Source organism: Cryptotermes secundus, unplaced genomic scaffold (assembly GCF_002891405.2).
Source record: "Cryptotermes secundus unplaced genomic scaffold, Csec_1.0 scaffold299, whole genome shotgun sequence".
Classification (NCBI taxonomy): Eukaryota; Metazoa; Arthropoda; class Insecta; order Blattodea; family Kalotermitidae; genus Cryptotermes; species Cryptotermes secundus.
Genome location: NW_019739215.1, coordinates 309,084 through 327,162, shown reverse-complemented (window position 1 = coordinate 327,162; position 18,079 = coordinate 309,084). Strand labels below are relative to the sequence as shown.

Genomic DNA, 18,079 nt, shown 5'->3' with positions numbered 1-18,079 from the left:
AACCTTTGCCACCACCAGGTAGTGGTCAGTATCACAATCTGCTGCCCTGAATGATCGAACATCAAGTATACCTGAATGCCCTCTCTTATCTATCAAAATATGGTCGATTTGATTGTGTATCTTCCCATCAGGAGATGTCCAAGTAAATTCATGGATGTTACGATGCCGGAACACTGTACTTTTGACAGTAAGATTTTTTGATGTGGCAAAGTTTACTACTCTAACGCCATTGTCTTTACTAATTTCATGCAAACTTTCATTCTCAATTGTAGGTTTGAAAATGTCTTCCCTCCCTAGTTTGGCATCGAAATCTCCTAACAACATTTTCACACCTAGAAAATTACTGAAAGAGTGTCAAACTGTACTGCAAGAAAGTCAGCACAATTGCTGAAGTTTAGGCCTTATAATACAACAATAATCCAGCCCTTGCTGCCGCGCTACCCAGCTAGCAGGGTTCATGTTTGCAGTTGGTTTCTACAGTCCATCGACGAAGATGAGCTCGATCCGCAATTTGCATTCTTCTCCGATGAAGCGTGGTTTCACTTGCACGGATACATAAATACGCAAAATAATCGTTACTGGAGTTCACAGAATCCACATCTGAGCCACGAAGTCTCGCTCCATTTGGTGTCTGGTGTACTGTAAGTGCAAGAAGGATCGTTGTGCCTGTGTTTTTTGACAGAACAATTAATTGCGAAAGATGAATACGTGTAGCGTGTCAGCATTTTCAACACTTCCTGTGTAACTACTTCATTCCGAAAGTTATCGGCCGCCAGATATGCTGATTCAGCGGAAAAATTCGTGTGCGCCTCGCAGCCGGCGGTGTACCTGTCGCCGTCAAGCGCAGAGCCGTGGGATCTATTAACAAAGTAAAAAATCCTCCCTCTACACCTTACGCAGATGTCGCAGCACATATTCAACCATTTCATTGTCAGCGAAAGGAAACTTACGGCGCATCGAAACATATGGACGAGACTGTATTACCATGTAAAATAAATTAAAACTTTGTAGCCTAAAATTCATGTAAACAGTGTTTTAACGAGTTCTTGCACGAACTAATCGCTTACTTTCCTTTCACTGCATACTGAGTATTTGCTACGACACGGGCGGCAAAAACAATTCTGTTCATACGTCTCTATTCGTTGCAGCGGGAATATGTTGGCAAGCAACGATAGGGGAGAACACACAGACAGCAACGTGATCCCATAAGTCTCCTTTTTTCTTTTCAAAATAAAGAAAGTAGGCTAAAAATTGCTTCCTATCTCATTGATACAGGTTGCCTCTCTATTACAATGACCAACCGGTGAATGTTGTATAGGGAAATAATTGCTGTTTATTCTGAAACTCATACGACACACATAAACATACCGCGCTGGGAAAATGCAGAGTTCTTGGAAATCAAAGAGGATGGTTGGCCTAGGCACAGTAACCATTGTAATTTATGGGGTTAAATGCAAGCTATTAGCCTCTTGGATACAACAATTCAGCTTCAAAAGTAAAACAAAACAGAGACCTGATTAGGAGTAATGGACGACTGAGCCTATATTGCACGATGCCTAACTACTAAAAAGAGTAAATACTAACAGATAGCCATGTGCCACATGTTTCATTAAGTAGCAATGAAAGGGTTAAGTAATTCAAATGGATAGTTATAATCCATGTGGGGCCACGGTCAGAGAAATAATCATTTACATTGAAGAATGCCGTCTCTGGGATGTGGCGCCGTGTAGATCTTGTGTAAACCGACGTTTTGGAGGAACGTATCGCTTCCATATTCAGGGTAGAAAAATCCGCGAGCGAGGAACCAGCGTGAGCATGTGGCTGCAGATGGTCACTGAACTTATAAGGACTATATATGAGACAAACTCCGTCTTAAGTGCAACAATTTTATTGTAGTTCTTTCTTCTTCCCTTCCTCCACACTACATGTTTCGGCCCTAAATGGCCATCATCAGGTGTGTATTCTTACATAGCTGCTACACTGCCGGTAGTTTAAAATTTTAAATCACCAGTCTTTCTTAAAATTTGGAAAAAGAAAAAGAACAGAAAATTTATAGACATTTTAATTTGAATTGAAGTTTTAAAAAAGTGCCAATTTTAGAAATCAAATTGACGCGTGTAGGTTAACAAAGATTTTATACATACATACAATTGGAAAGACTGGTGATTTTAAATTTTAAACTACGGGCAGTGTAGCAGCTACGTAAGAATACACACCTGATGATGGCCATTTAGGGCCGAAACATGTAGTGTGGAGGAAGGGAAGAAGAAAGAACTACAATAAAATTGTTGCACTTAAGACGGAGTTTGTCTCATATATATTGTGTGAGTGTAACAGGATGCTTAAATATAATATTATAAGGACTGTTGAAGAAGTCGTTGTGACGTGCTTGATCGTACTATCATGGCATTCGCCTGAATGGCGTAAGGAAAACAAAACGTGAACCTCAGGCAGTACAGTTCGTGCCTCAACCGACATTCGAAATGGGAACCTCAAGAATGTCAGAATAATTAGGACTTCAGCAACTTATCGTATCTTGTATCATTTAACATGAAGGAACGCTGTAAGGTAAATTTGTCCCTGTGCTTAACTAAGTATTACGCCATGAAAACGTATGGGGGAGTAGATGTATACATCCACGTATTTTTGACATCGGCACGAGTTGGACATGAGTAGTCAGCTTCACACCCCGGCCGCTTTACCTTTAGGGAAAGAGCCTGCAGTACCCATTTCATATGAAGCTGGGGGGGGGGGNGTATAAACGACGTGGAAGGGAAAAAAAAGTCTTGCTCCTACAGGGACTGGAACTCCTATCCCTCTGCCGCCTAACCCGTAGCCAGTTGCTACACCGACTGCGCTATCCCGGCTGAAGGAACGTCCTGCTGAGGCTAATACCACAGAGATAGCAACGCCACTAATTACGAAGCAAGAATATTCACTATACAAGAATAAACTCAATCCTTCAACAGTACAGAGCCTCTTTCTTGTTCCTAACGGGTTGGATGGTTCTGTTCTGAGCTAGACCACAAAGTTTGCAGCCTTGGTTCAACTTCCGTGCTCTATGCGACATGATACACTGAACTGTTGGCATTATGCTGTCAACTTACAGGTCGACAGTGGCGCCAGAGTTCGTCAGAGTCAGTATCTGCCAGAATTATTGATTATTATTCCCAGGACCGTCGTTTTGGCGCCACATTCGCGAACCGTGAACCCTTCTTACCTCCCTGCAGTTCAGAACGCCATGTCAGCAGGCCCCCAGGGGAAGAGCGTAGGAAGATAAGAACGTAGTCCGAAAGTAACATCCCTGACTCCGCTGTTAGCTGTTTCAAACGAAGAAGTTGTTTTGTACCGCTCATAGCGGGTAACGTCTTCCGCAATGGTTCCCAAACAGTGGGCTGTGATTCGTCTAATAGATGATTGATCGATGTTTATTTAACAGAACTTTCACAACGCCACAGATAATGGCATAACCCGACAAATCGAAGTACACTCATTATGAGATGCAGAAGTATCAAACATGCCGTATCGCTCATGTCCCATGTACAGTCACTTTCACTGCCAGTACAACATGGCTTCTTACTTGGGAACCATGGCGGCTCAGATTAAATTTGGTTGTAACGCAGGATCACACCACGAGGTGCGCAATTTACAATGGTATAAATGTAGGAAGGTCGTATTACAATTCCTCTAACCAAAGCATTGTAAATTTAAATCGTACACCCTAATGTTTGTCCACCTCTGTGGTCTAGTGGTCAGAGTTCCTGGCTACAGATCCAGAGGTCCGAGTTCGATTCCCTGCGCCACCCGATTTTCTGAGAAGCTGTGGGTCTGGAACGGGTTTCACTCAGCCTCGTGCGGATAACTGAGGAGTTATTTCAAGGAAATAGCGGCTCCGGTCTAGGAAACCGAAATTAACGGCCGTGGGGATCCGCTGCGCTAACCACGCGACACCCTCTATCCGCTAACTTCGCCGACAAGCGGCGATCGCTCGGTCGGTATAGTTTGCTTGCGCACTAAAACCACGGAGTTTGTTAGACCATAATGTTCAGATTCGGAAGAAGCGCGATTGTGTGACTCAGTAGTCTATTGGTATGGGCTAGAACAATTTTCTGCACTGTTGTCCTCAAAACATCCGATCTTCTGCCAAATTTCACGTGGGCCCGATGTTTTGCTGTGTAATGATAGAATGATTTATGAATTATGAATTGGAAAGGATTTAGAACAGGTCGTGGCATATTTTAAACAACAATCCCAGCATTTGCCTCGAGAGCCCATGGACGGTCGTGGCAGCCGGTTTCCGAAACAAACAAGAAGCAGGAGTGCCAACAATTCGACCGAAGTGTGCGTGTTTGGAATGAGAGAGCAGTTATGAAAGGCTCGGTGCTGCCTGTTCCTTCATTCTGCCATATTCAGAAACATGGCGACTGTTTATTCTGGTAATCTGGCTTTTTCTTACTTTAATTAAACGTCTATGTATCCACAGTCCGTCAACAATGCAACAATTGTTTATTCACCATTTAACACTTAACACAACATGTTCACTGTTACGCTAAACCGAGCACATCGGTACAGTGTAACAGGTTGGATGCATTAAGACGCCTGAAGATGGCTATCTATGGCCGAAACATGTTGTGTTAAGTGTTAAATGGTGAATAAACAATTGTTGCATTATTGACGGATTTGCAACAGGATGCTGAAATAGAGAATTTTCTTACTTTATTAAATACAAAACATGAATATTTTATTTGGTAACTTTATCACGGCGTCTGAACCACTGACGTGACAGTGTGGAATGTAAGGCTACAAACAATGAAGCAGAGTCTGGAGGTACGATACAAGAAGCGATCTTCAGCCCTTAGGGCACTGTTCCAGACTGAAGGGAACAAATCTTCAATGCTCTTAGAATCAGACTGATGTACCTCACGCGCCGATGGCAAACAGGTTATCATTGCATCTACCGGCTCGGAGAAATCCATGCTGACCTCTTATTATCCTGTAACGAAGAGAAGGCTAGGCAAGTGGTGAGTAGAAATAATTGATCTTGACCGCTTCTCGGTTCAAGCAGAGACATACTCAGCTTCAGTCAAACAGCGACAGCGGCAGGAGACGTCCTAGTTCATGCCTATATTTTCAGTTTCCAGATTGACCTTTATTATTTCCTCGTCTTTTTCAGTAGAGGATAATGTGTTTATACAAAAATATCAATTTTTTTTTTATTTTTAAATTTACGGTTTTATGCAAACCTACGATTCATTCCCAGGTTCACAGGGGCGCATCATTAGTTCATATCCTGAGACAGATGACTCATCCATATACTGGTATCTTATTTATTTTAGATAAATTTTAATATTATCTTCCCATGTACACCTAGGTATTCGAAGCGATCTTTTTCCTTTAAACTAGAAATCAGTACTTGGAATTCGAACCAGGCCCTTTTTATAGATTAAGATTCAAAATTAATATTTTTAACACGACCATTGAAAATTCCAGTGGCCTTTATATGGATGCTATGATACTTTGTTTATTGCTGAGTACAGGTAAGCACAGCGATTGTTGCACGACCATTGTCAAAAGTTTAATGAAACTCTGGTAAATAATGAACCTAACGTTAATGAATTAAGGACAGCAGAATGAAAGCTGTAAGAGTGAAGCTCTGTGCCAAAATTAATTTTTGTTCAGTCGGTATATGTTTCTTGGGCCCAAAACCTAAAAGACGAAATATCGGAAGTGTAAAGTTACCCTCACAAAGTCTGTGTCTACGAGTCGGCGAAATTCTCTCGCGAAATCACATCACGTCACGTCTCTAGGCTGAGATCACTCCAAATTACACAAAGAAAGTGCGCGAGTCTGAACAAGGGTCAAATTTACTGCTGTGACAACAGAACTGCTCGAATTTCCTTCTCGTCTTCATCGCAGGTCTATGTTTGATTGTAATATCAAGGGTCTGAGGCTTCTTTAAGCACATAATCTTCATTTCCACGAATTACGATAAGAACGCTATGTAGGTTCCAAGAAAATGAATTCACGTGATGATCTTAACGCTGCTTGCGCTTTGGAGTTGCGAATTCGTATCTCGTTCCAGGAAATATTTGTATTTGTCCTTTGGTGCTGCCTCATATTTTTTTCGTGATGGTAGACACTTTGTGGAGGCCTGAAAGCCAATTCAAGGAAGGTGATCTTGGACTTCCTCGGTTCTCTACAAATTCTGGAAATGACCACCTAACCTTCCACATTCTTTATTGTTCATGAGTCGCAATGATCCTGCCATTATATGACATGAAACCTACGCAGGTAGAACATCGTTGTTCAATAAATTGGGGTCGACAAGGAGCCGTAAGAGGTGTCCAAAATTTTTAACTACCTGAGAATTGTTAATTTTAACGTGGAACGAACCACAGTGTCTATTGGTGGAGAAGACACAAAGACATGAGCACAGATAAAGACGGTAATGAAGAAGAAGAAGGTCTAACTAGAATAAATGTCTGAATTATTGTCATAAAATGCAAGCAATGGAAACCAGTTTTTATGATGCTGAAAATACTATCACTGAGGACTCGTGGCTCTCCTCATTCTCATCAGACAAATTCCATAAGAGTAACTAAAATTAGGCCACGGCGGCTGATCGTTTCCTTCCAAATCCTTTGCAATTCATTGTTCAATGATCATCCTAACATTCGACGCTATATACAGACTGGCCCAAAGTTAGCTCACCTAACTCATTCTTTCGTATTAAGGGAGTCAATTTGCAGAAGCTCATCACAGAGTTGTGAGTTGTGCACCGAACGTAAAGGGTCTCATTTCGAGCAATTTTTGTAAATTCAATACGTCATGAAGAAATTTCTAAAGTATTTTAGTGTACACTTTACTATGCTGATAACTAAATTTGGTCCACTCTGTAGTGTGAGCTACTGACAGCATCGTTAAACAATCCAGAAACAAAATAAAAGCGTGTACGTAAGATCATGTTACACATAATTCGAAAGTACCCTCTTCTCGGCTCTGCAGTGTAACTGTTAAATATTTGTCTTTTTTCTTGGCCTTGTGTCCAGATTCTTGCAGTTTCATATCAGACACAAAAATAATGCCAAGCTGAGACCTGGGGCTAGGGTTAGTGAAAACATGAAACTCGAACTGATAAGGCTATTAATCCTTGATTTTCTAACAGGTTAAAAATGTAATTTTATGCTTATTCTATTCTAGCATCAGAGTTTAAAACTTGGTTTATTACATACAATTGTAGTTCTGTCAGGAAATTTCATTTCATTTAATTCCTCATCTTTAGGACCCCGAAGGAATCCTTTCCCCTCCTCGCAACCCTTGTTTGAACCATCAACCTGAATATGACAGGCCAGTGAGTTGGTGGCGTTACAGGAAGTAAGGATCAAATATTTGCAGAACTGCAGTAATTCCGCCTTGCAAGGACATAATTCTGTAAACGGCAAGAAACTCTCTACCATATCCTGACAAAGCATATGCAAAAATCAAAAGTATGTGTTCATCTATATATCGCGTTTTATGGGCTTGCAGACAAAATTCTGATCTCAAACTTAGTACATAAATGAAACAAGGCGACGTATGTAGAAAAGTTTAAAATACTCGAAATATGACCAGTGGTCCCCTAACAATTCTTCGGTCTTTCTTCCACACTATCTCCTAAAGAATAAATATAAGTGAAAAATATAAATGGATAAAAAATAAACTTTCAAGATTAACGACCCATTATGTTATTATTACCATAAATTCGTGACTGTCCATTATCTGAAGTACATATGGCTTACACGACGTTTCGGGAAATGTCTATATTCCCGTCTTCAGTTTTCTGGTAGTCATTGCACTGACAGATCTGTTATTCCGTTTTTTTAAATATACGTATTATTAGTGGCGACATTTCTGTCTGTACATTACATCGCTGATTTCCAAACTTCTGAATCTCATCACTTTCGTAAATAGGTTACCATATTTCCCTTGTGGAGGGTTGCATCGCATCACAAAGTACTCTGTGAAAAACGACGTTGGTGAGATCTTCCTGTCGAATGTCAGCTACGTGCACATTGCCCTTGCGGATGTCGGCGCGAAAGGCAATTGAAGGCTTCAGTCTCTCTTTAAAGGCTTCTCACAGTATTACAGCCCGAAGAAGGGGGATCTGCTTTATCTCTATGTCACGACTTGAGTCACAGTTTCGGGGACCAAAGGAAATGCCAGAATGTCTGGCAATCAAATTGGTCCTCTACAGCACATTATAACTATGTGTGCCGACTGTTTTAACAGTAATAAAACTTCTGCATTTTACCCATAGAATGTATTTAGAAATTCAGTCTCTGATTCAGAAATAAAAAGCGATTGTTTTACATATAATATTAACCAACCAGTCACTCGCCGTAAATGGAGACGCAGTGTATGTGTGCGTGCGTGTTTGTGAGAAAGACAGAGATATGAATTAATTTTTAAATATCCCTTAATATTCGTGGTCTTGAGGATTAAAAGGATGTGATAACTTTCTCTTCAATTTCCGGTTAAAGTGAATCATTGCGAAAATGATAGAACTACAGACTGTGGGAGAAATTCTGGACAGTTTGTACCGTCTCTTTTTCGCAGACTTCAGTAACATTGGTTTGTTCTAAAAATTAAGAACATTGCATTGCCTCTGCATATCCGAGGACTTGTGGCGACAAGCGTGTCAGATGTAGGAAACACAAGCGATAAGATCCAGTGTTTCAGAGAAGTCACATTCGTACGTAAATACGATTAGGGGAAAACGTGACAGATATACGCGCAGATGGAATCATTAATCCATCTAGCTTCCAAATATCTGCAAGAACTGCTGTTGAACTTTTACGTAATTCTTTTCAATTGTACTGTGAATTTAATAATAATTTATTTTTACTGCTATGGTATAAACCGTTTCTATTTCCATCCATAATTAGCGTAGTGTTTAGACTCTATCAACAAGGAGCAACTAGGTTTAGCAATAAAAATGGCTAACATATTACATACTGCCATGTGTAGTGGGATACGCGTGACGAAAATAACGGGTTCAAGATCGGATGATTGTATTTATTGGCACTTCGGTTACAAATTCTCTTAATCACACTTAAATACAGCTCTATCGGTGACGTGTACACTTCCTGATCACCGTTGCACACGCACTAGGATTCCTAGTTTCCACTAGTCATCTCCTAGCAACGGATATCAACACAGAAACTAGCACTTCTTGCTATTTCGTCTTAAATCACTCTGGAACCTCGGAACTAAAAATTCTTCTGGACACACTCCTCCAGCTTACGACTGACTCGTAACTGCCCTTCAGCTAATTCTGTCAAAGTTAAGTCAAAGTCAGAGTCAAGGTCACATTGTGACTGACGGCCAGTCAGTCAGTCAGTCAGTCAGTCAGTCAGTCAGTCTTGCTGTCGAGCACAATTTGGGGCTCAGGGCCAGATATTTATTACTGTTTGACAGTTTAGGTCTTGTTATTGTGGGGCCCCTCTCTCACGAAGGACGGGTCTGTCTTTTGTCAGAGTCACTGTCTACAGTAGTAAGTCATTTGTCATAACGTAAAGGATATTTACATTTTACATGTTAAGCATGATAATGATTGTATTAAACATATAAAGGGCCTCTGTCAGTCGAGGCTCAGTACAGCAGATTATGCCCTATTTCTAGTAGCTTCCGCTACAACGGCAGTCTCCTCACTTGAACGGTCCTATGTTTGACCGCCGCCAAATTTAAGCCTCTTATACTTTCTATGTCGGGCTTCGCCTTGTCCAGTATTGAGGACATTTTCGTTTTCATGATTTTGTATGAGTTCCGCTTGTTGCATGCATAATTTTGTTATATAATCATATACGTACGGAATTTTGAAAGTCATGTGTAAATCGCGAACCGGTGTGTGCCTTGGAAAATTGCCAATGGTGCGGAGAACCTTGTTTTGCAGGCGCTGCAATTTCATTAGACGGGTGTCTGCCGCAAACTCCCAGGCGGGACTAGCATAAGTCATTACGGATCTAATAAGGGCTTTATGGAGGGTTAGTTTAATGTTAGCGCTCAATCGCTCATTTTTGAATAGGGAATACACTCTAATGAATGTTCTGAAGGCCTTGGCTGCGATCATTTCTATGCGCAATCTCCGTGTAACCCTCCTATCAAAGATTACACTGAGATATTTTACACAATTTACAAATGGAATATACCTTCCATTCAGTGTAAGATGAGACATAGGCGGACGACGACTTCGAGAGAAGTAGATCCCCTGAGTCATATCTTCATTAATTTTGATATTCCAGCGCTCACACCACGTCTCTATTGAGCTGAGACCGCGCTGGAGTTTTCTAACAACAAAACCCTCCTTGCGATCTGCCGCATACAGACAGGTGTCATCTGCAAAGAGGGCTAGTTGAACGTCATGTGTTGTGGGGGCAGCATTTATCTACATATTGAAAAGAGTAGGGGGCAGGACCGAACTTAGTGGCACCCCTGCTTGCATTTCCCTTGGCGTAGATATTTCGCCTTTCACTGAAACACTGAATTTTCGTTGTGAAAGAAATGATCCAATAAGCTTGATTAAGCTGGTCGATAATTCCAGTTTTGACAATTTATATAGCAAGCCCGAGTGCCTTGTACGAGTAGTATCAAAGGCTTTTTCGATGTCCAAGAACACCGCAGCCGTAGACATTTTATTGTTGAAATTTAGTACCACGTGGTCTGTTAACCTCATACATTGCAGTGTCGTGCTGTGACGTGCACGGAAACCAAACTGCCATGCGTTAAGCAGGCCTCTTTCTTCAGTGTGCTTCTGGAATATTTTCAGAATGACTTTCTCGAATAGTTTTCCTGTTTTGGACAGGAGTCTAATCGGACTTAAATTTTGAGGGAATTTTGGGTCCTTACCGGGTTTCGGCAAGGTTATGACTTTTGCTTCCTTCCAAGGACTTGGAAAATGGGACAGCCTAAGGCAGTGATTGAATAAATAGGTCAGATGTTTCAAAGGTCGCCTTGGAAGGTTTCTGAGGCATCCACGTGGAATGCCATCAATTCCGAAGCCTTTCTCAATTTCAAAGAATTTATTAATTTCTGTAAGTCACATGGTCTTATCCTCTGAGGGGGGCTGTTGTCTACGTCTTCGAGTAGAGCTTGAACTCCAGCCTCCACCCGCCGTTCATGGTATTCATCACTCAAATGCTGTGGTGTGAACTGAATCTCTAAACAGTCAGCAATTGCGTTCGCTTTCTCGGATGGATGAAATTTAAGGCCTGACGAACCATGAATAGCAGTTGGTGCCCTTGGTTCATCCCTCTTTAGGAGGAGTTTCGCAATGGGTCGTATAGCCTGAGGTGTGATTCTGTCACTGCATTAAATTCTCTTATAAGCACTCTGTACAGACTCCAAGGAAAACACCGTCTCTCTTTTTCCTGACATTATTGCTTAGGCGGAAGTGTGTTTACTGAGCAGATGCTTGGAAAAGGGCTGCATAATCCCATTGGTCCACCGCTGCTCGGCGCAGACGACATAGAAAAAACATCGTCATATATTGTTGCATGCTGGACCGTATTTACAGAGCTGTTGCCTGGCAACCCGTTGAACAAGTCTGTTATAATATCGATTGTTACTGCTGCCATTTTATGTTTGGTCTGGAAGATCAACACCGATGCAGCTGATGTCAGCGCGCTGCGAGGAGTAATGCACGTAGAGGAGCGCCGAGCGATCTGCACTGTTCCTTCTTAATAAAGAAATCGTCGGGGGGGGGGTCAGAATATGGGTGTCAACTAAGGCCTGCGTTTGAGATTTTCGGAAGTCGGTTCTGATTCTAACTTCACGGCAGTAATCCCCATAGCTCTCACTATGTCCATGGAGTATATTCCTTCTTGAGATGTTAACTGTAGGTCACCTAGTCATGAAATTCCCAACATTTCATGATAACCGAAAGTTCACTGTCGTATTGACGAGAGGCAGCCAGCCATTCGTTCATATTCTCAGTCAAACTACTGCACTACACATTCTCCCAAACACTTCTTTAACGTTCATTTTAACAGTATCCCCCATCTACGTCTAGGCCTCCAAATGCTTTGTTTCTTCCAAAATTTCTGACCAACACATTGTATGTATTTTGTTCTCTGGTATCGTGCTACATGCCCAGCCCATCTCATTCCCATTGACTTGGTCACCCCAATAATATTTGGTGAGGCGTTGGTCCAGAAATTTTGACTCTCATGATTATGCAGTTTTCTGCAGTCTCCTATTACTTAGGCCCAAATAATCTCCACAGTACCTTCACCTCAAACACCCAACATTGAAAATACAAATAACAAAAGATGTGAATATAACGACAAGCACTCACTTCAAGGTGGGAGTACAGCCAACTTCGGAAAAGTCATATAGATCAAATATTTCTCAGACAGTAGTAAATAACTAATTAGCTCCATGAAGCAGAGTCGTTCCTGAGAGCTAGATAGTTGCTCAGCTGGTCAAGAAATTATGGAACTCAGATTTTAATTATGGTAGTTACTATAGGATTCTGACGATGGTGTATAACACACTGATATATTGGGTTTTTGGACTTTATCCATCGTCCTGGTTTTTAAGATAACTAATAAAAACATGACGTTTCGGAAACTGGATCTGTTTCCGTCCTCAGGTGAAGGAAAACACTTATGCTGTTGGGTCCGTTAGAAAGAGCTAGCCTCAATCACTGGTCTTTCTAACGGACCCAACAGAATAGGTGTTTCCCTTCACCTGAGGACGGAAACAGATCCAGTTTCCGAAACGTCATGTTTTTATTAGTTATCTTAAAAACCAGGACGATGGATAAAGTCCAAAAACCCAGTATATCAGTGTTTACTTATGGTGTTCACAAGAGCACAAGAGTTAAATCCATCCCATGCTCTCATATCCTAATTCTTAAGATTCAATACAACACTGCCTTCCCATCCCTTGCTAAGTACATAAATCGGTTTCCTCCTTTTCGGCTTTTCATTTCTCATATCGCGGTAAGTGCTGCAGCTCATATTTCATGGTTTAATTGCCTTAAAAGTGTTTGATGAGGAGCAAAAACCGTGAAGCTTCTCACTGTGCAATTTTTCTCCTCCCCAGATTCTTCCCTCCGTGGCCTTTAGTCCACAAGCGAACTATATCGACCGAGCAACCGCCGCTTGTCGGCCAAGTTAGTGTCAACTTTTGCGGATAGACGGTGTCGCGTGGTCAGCGAAATGGGTTTCCGCGGCCGTTAAACTCGGTTTTATAGAATGCGCATATAGATACAGAATAAATTTCACATTCTTATAAAACAACAGGTCGAAGCACAGTTTTACATATTGTCACGTATATTAGTGACTGTAGATGGGATTTGGATTGGAGTTATTGCGTCTTATATATTTACGCATTTCGGGACTACAGGCAATACAACGTTACCGCTATTCTACATCCTTTCAGTTCGCCGTTGAACAAGCAGTAAGATTCTCAGTCACAATGTATACACGTCACAATATAATTTTTAAGCTTACAGAGAGAAGGCGGAAGGCAGGAGATTCTGAACTGAATGGTAACAAGCATTCTTTGAATTTAATCTGTTCTTGTCTTACTGGCGGTTGTATGAGTGGTAAACAGAACTGTTGTTTTGAATCTAAGAGGGAGGAAGTAACACTAGGTTGAAAAAAACTGCACAGTCAGGGGGGATCTTCATAATGTATATTCATTACCAAATGCTTTTACAACGTTTGAAGTCAATTAGAAGACTGATGGACATGCCGCCCGCGGTAGAGAAGAGAAAAGTATACACGTAAACTATTAGTAGGAAATCCTGAAGGAAGTCCTATGCATGGATGGTGAGATAATATTAGAATTGATTTTAAGAAGGAAGTTCTGGGAAGATATACTCGGCTTTTTTTATTGCTAGTGGGGTGGGACTAAGTCCCTTGTACTGCGGCCACTTCTGGCCTATTGTACCAGCCCCAGCTGATAGGCGAGGGTGATTGTGGAGCAATTGGTGGAATAAAGATTGGCAGGGGAAACCGAAATACTCGGAGAAAACCTGCCCCAGCGCCACTTTGTTCACCACAAATCCCACTTGACCAGACCCGGGGATCGAACCCGGGTCGCCGCGGTGGGAAGCCAGCAACTAACCGCTTGAGCTATGGCGCGGCCCATCTAATTGCTTACTTTACTTTGATACGACACGGACCGCATAGCCTAGCAACGATAGCGGGACACATAGACACATGGAGAGTACGGTGATCTCACAAGCCTGATTTCATTTTTTCAAACTAAGGAAAGTAGGGTGAAAATAGGGAAGAAGGTTATAGACTGGATTAATTTGATTCGAAATAGGAATCAGTGGTTGGCTCTTATGAACACGATACAGTAATGAAAGGCCGCGCCATAGCTCAAGCGATTAGTCTCTGGCTTCCCACAGCGGCGGCCCGGGTTCGATCCCGGGCCTGGTCAATTGGGATATGTGGTGGACAAAGAGGCACTGAGCCGGATTATCTCCGAGTACTTCGGTTTCCCCTGCCAATCTTCATTCCACCAAATTCTCTATCATCATAATCACCCGGGGCAGGTACAATAGGCCAATCAGCGGCCGAAGTGACGAGTGGACCCAGCTGGACTCCACCCCCCCCCAAGCGAATTTTAAAATTCTTTTACAGAAATGGACCTTCGTGTTCCACAAAATACGGAGATTTCTGCGACACTATCAGCTGCTCAAGGAGGACTTGTCTCTATTGAGTTTGTTAATAAAACTACCCTGATATCAGCACCGTACATTTACCTGTGTTCACTGTCCGATGCGATCGCAGGAAGTTATTCCCTTGGTTCAGAGTCTTCAGTGGTGTCTGGTGTTTACTGGGTATCCTCATCGATGTGGCCGCCATTTTAGGACTCTCGGAGCTTTCGTTACGCCCGATTCAAAGGCGGGTAATGAGAGAAGTACACACTGGAGCATGTAACGGCAGTTGTCATAGTTTCAGTTTCCCACTTCTGGAGCAACAGCAACGAAGAGAAGTGATATCAGGTCTTCGGTCAAGTGGACCTCTGTTCGAACTCATAATGTTCCATTCTTCGATCTGCGAACACATAACAAACACATACATTTAGAAGGCGATGGAAGAAGTTGCAAAACGCTCCAGGGTATTGTGGGACTTCTTCCAGTTTTTAATATTTCTGGAAAGAAATCCCACATATTTTACTGTGGTGTCTTAAGAATAAGTCAACCCACTGAAGGAAAAGCTTGATTGAAATATCGTTAAAACTTAGTCACTACTTCAAATAATGCAAATATCATCATAAATATAGATTTTTGACGAGCGTTACGGAAGATTTGTGGTGTTCACGGGAGTGAATGAAGATTACTGTCCTATGGACATGAAGCAGTGTACTTTTGCACATAGAAACAAACATTTCGGATGATGCTGCAGATCCAACTTAAGGGCAGATGAGCGGAACAAAACACCTTGGCTTTCTTAAGACGAAGGTTTACGAATTTGTGGACTTAGCGAGAGAAGTCTCCCCACTGAGATATGAGATTTTCAAGATGGTAACTCTGAAGGTTGGATGTAACGTCATGTAGAATGGCAGATATGTAGGGAGCAACTTGCTTCTTCCATCTCCAGGACAGAAGAATCTTCTATCCTGAAGATGGAGACATATGACGCCATGGATGTCGGTAGTTGGTACCAATGTCTCGAGAAGAAGCTGCTGCCTCCATATTCAGAGCAGAAGGTAACCCATGTATCAAATTACACGGCGTCACATTCCAGACTCCGGTGATCTTCGTGTTATGAATGTTCTGCTGTTTGCTGTGATACTGAATTGAATCCACAGAGAGAGACTTCGGGGGATGTTGAAAGTTAATGATTGTTAAAATCTTGGTACACATAATTACCACAGAAACTCCGCACTACCAGGCTTCAACAGAAATATGTTACAGACACGGAAACCGCCATTACTTTCAGTTTGACAACAGCCAAATGACAAAACGAAAGCTCAGCTAAAGATTTCGTTGTGAGACCTACGTAACAAATGTCCGATTCCACACTGCAAGAATTCACCGAAAGTCTTTTATTATTTATCACAGGTTCTCTTCACTAATGCCGCCAAGGCAGTAGAGAGTAGGCAGTGAACACTTCCCTCAACGCGAAACTTGAGGTTCTCATGACAAAGGCCATGAATACTGTTTTACGGGGTGTGATGCTGTGTAGTCTGGTAGAGGTTTATCGATGTATCGAAGGAATATGGTGCCTCTATCTTCAGGATAGAAGAGTAAAGGCCACCCTGTAGTTGCACTCACGTTCCTACGAAATGTCAATAAACAGACAGACAACGCGAAGCACATCTCATAAGACGGTAATCTTCACCTTCTTCAACATTCCTCTCGACTCGTTATCCGTTACCAACCTCGGAGTTCCTTCGAAAATGAATTATGATCTCCTACATTACTTACAGGAAGCCCTCAGATACTTAAGCATACCTTGGAAGCCGATACGCTTATAGAAGCTAGCAAAATGTGTTCGGACTTCTGTACGATCAATGAAGGTGTTGTTTCTCGATCTAAATTTGTAATTTTATAGCCCCATCACACGAAGTGCATAACATGAACGCAAAAAGAGTGAGTCGTGTCTGTCCACAAGCTACATTTCCGAAACTACTTTTTCGATTAAATATGATTTTGTACGTCTGCATCAAACTTTGTTGGGTGAATTTAATTTCAGTTAGTATATATCCAATATAATCACAAATTTACAAGAAACAAGAATTACATTTTACTGCGTTTTTTTCAAAAGAACCTCATCATACATAACAATGTTCATAATATGTAATTAACTAAACGTCCTTTAAGATATGAGTTACGAAGCTGGCATGAATATCTCACCATTGTACCCTTTAATTTCCCGACATCTAAAATAATAGTGGAGTGGCCGAGGAAACTTAGAGATGGGAAACAACATCAGTGCCACTAATTGCAAGTCCTTGAAAATTTGTATGGAAATACATATTTTGAAAAATATGAAGGTAAATACTAAGGTAAAGTTGTCCTGTGCTCAACGAAATAAGCGCTACGCCAAGATGGCGTACGGGGGAGTGCATGTATAGATTCATATTTTCTTGAATTCAGCTCGAGCTGCAGGTGAGTGGTCAGCTTCACGTCCCGGCCGCTTTACCTCAGGGAAAACAACCCCCGATACCCATTGGATAGGAGTTTGGGTGGACCCCAGAGCCGGTTTGAACTATTTGATGAAGAGACTCGAATTCCGACCCCTCAGTCATCCAGACCGTAGCCAGTCGCTATACCGACTACGCCACCCCGGCTCCCTTAAAAAAATATGCAACTTCACAAAAACATTCTTCTGCAGAATACAAAAATGCACGGCGGCAGCGCGAAATCTACACTTAGCTTTAGGTCTGAAGCGATATCGAATGAACCGCTTGAGCTAGGCAGGAGGATAAATCACAAATATGAGTATCTACAAATTCCATAACTGATAAATGTTTACGTCCCAATAATTGCAAACATGAATATAAGTAAGTAAAGTAAAGCTACCCCTGTAAGATGCCGTGAAGGCCCGTAGGGTTGTGAGATGTTGAGTGTCCCACATTATCTAGACAATCGGCTCAAAGATGGTGGTAAGGTTGTCAGCCTTACGCGCCGGCCGCGCTTTACTCCCCAGGAAAATAATTTAATTAATTCCTGGTACTAATTTCTGTTAGAGGCTGAGGCGACTCCAGGGCCATAGTGCGACTGGAAGGATTAGGTCAACTGAAAAAATCCAATGACCCCATCGGGACTTGAACCCGCATATATATATAATCAAGTGTTTTAGCCCTGCTGTTTGTTAATTGCGTAAGTGAATTAGAACCACGCCAAAACTGGAGGCCACTACTGTAAAACTAAGGACTTAATATCACGGCTTCATCATTCGTGTACGCTTAGTCATTTCTAAATTACATACTCATTAAATTCCATTACATCCACCCGCGGCGGCCCGGGTTCGATCACGGGTCTGGTCAAGTGGGATTTGTGGTGGACAAAGTGGCGCTGGGACAGGTTTTCTCCGAGTACTTCGGTTTCCCCTGCCAATCTTCATTCCACCAA

At 41.9% G+C, this 18,079-nt stretch overlaps 1 protein-coding gene across 2 annotated transcripts in view; it reads right to left on the bottom strand.

Annotated features, from left to right (window-relative positions):
- The window catches only part of LOC111871698 (putative uncharacterized protein DDB_G0290521), a 270,586-nt gene that overhangs the window by 157,061 nt on the left and 95,446 nt on the right, over window positions 1–18,079 (bottom strand). For both annotated transcript variants that reach the window (XM_033754361.1, XM_023864965.2), the window contains exon 2: window positions 14,759–15,053. In XM_033754361.1, the coding sequence (XP_033610252.1) occupies window positions 14,759–14,861 (103 nt within the window). In that variant the 5' untranslated portion in view covers window positions 14,862–15,053. The remainder of the gene's footprint in view (window positions 1–14,758; window positions 15,054–18,079) is intronic.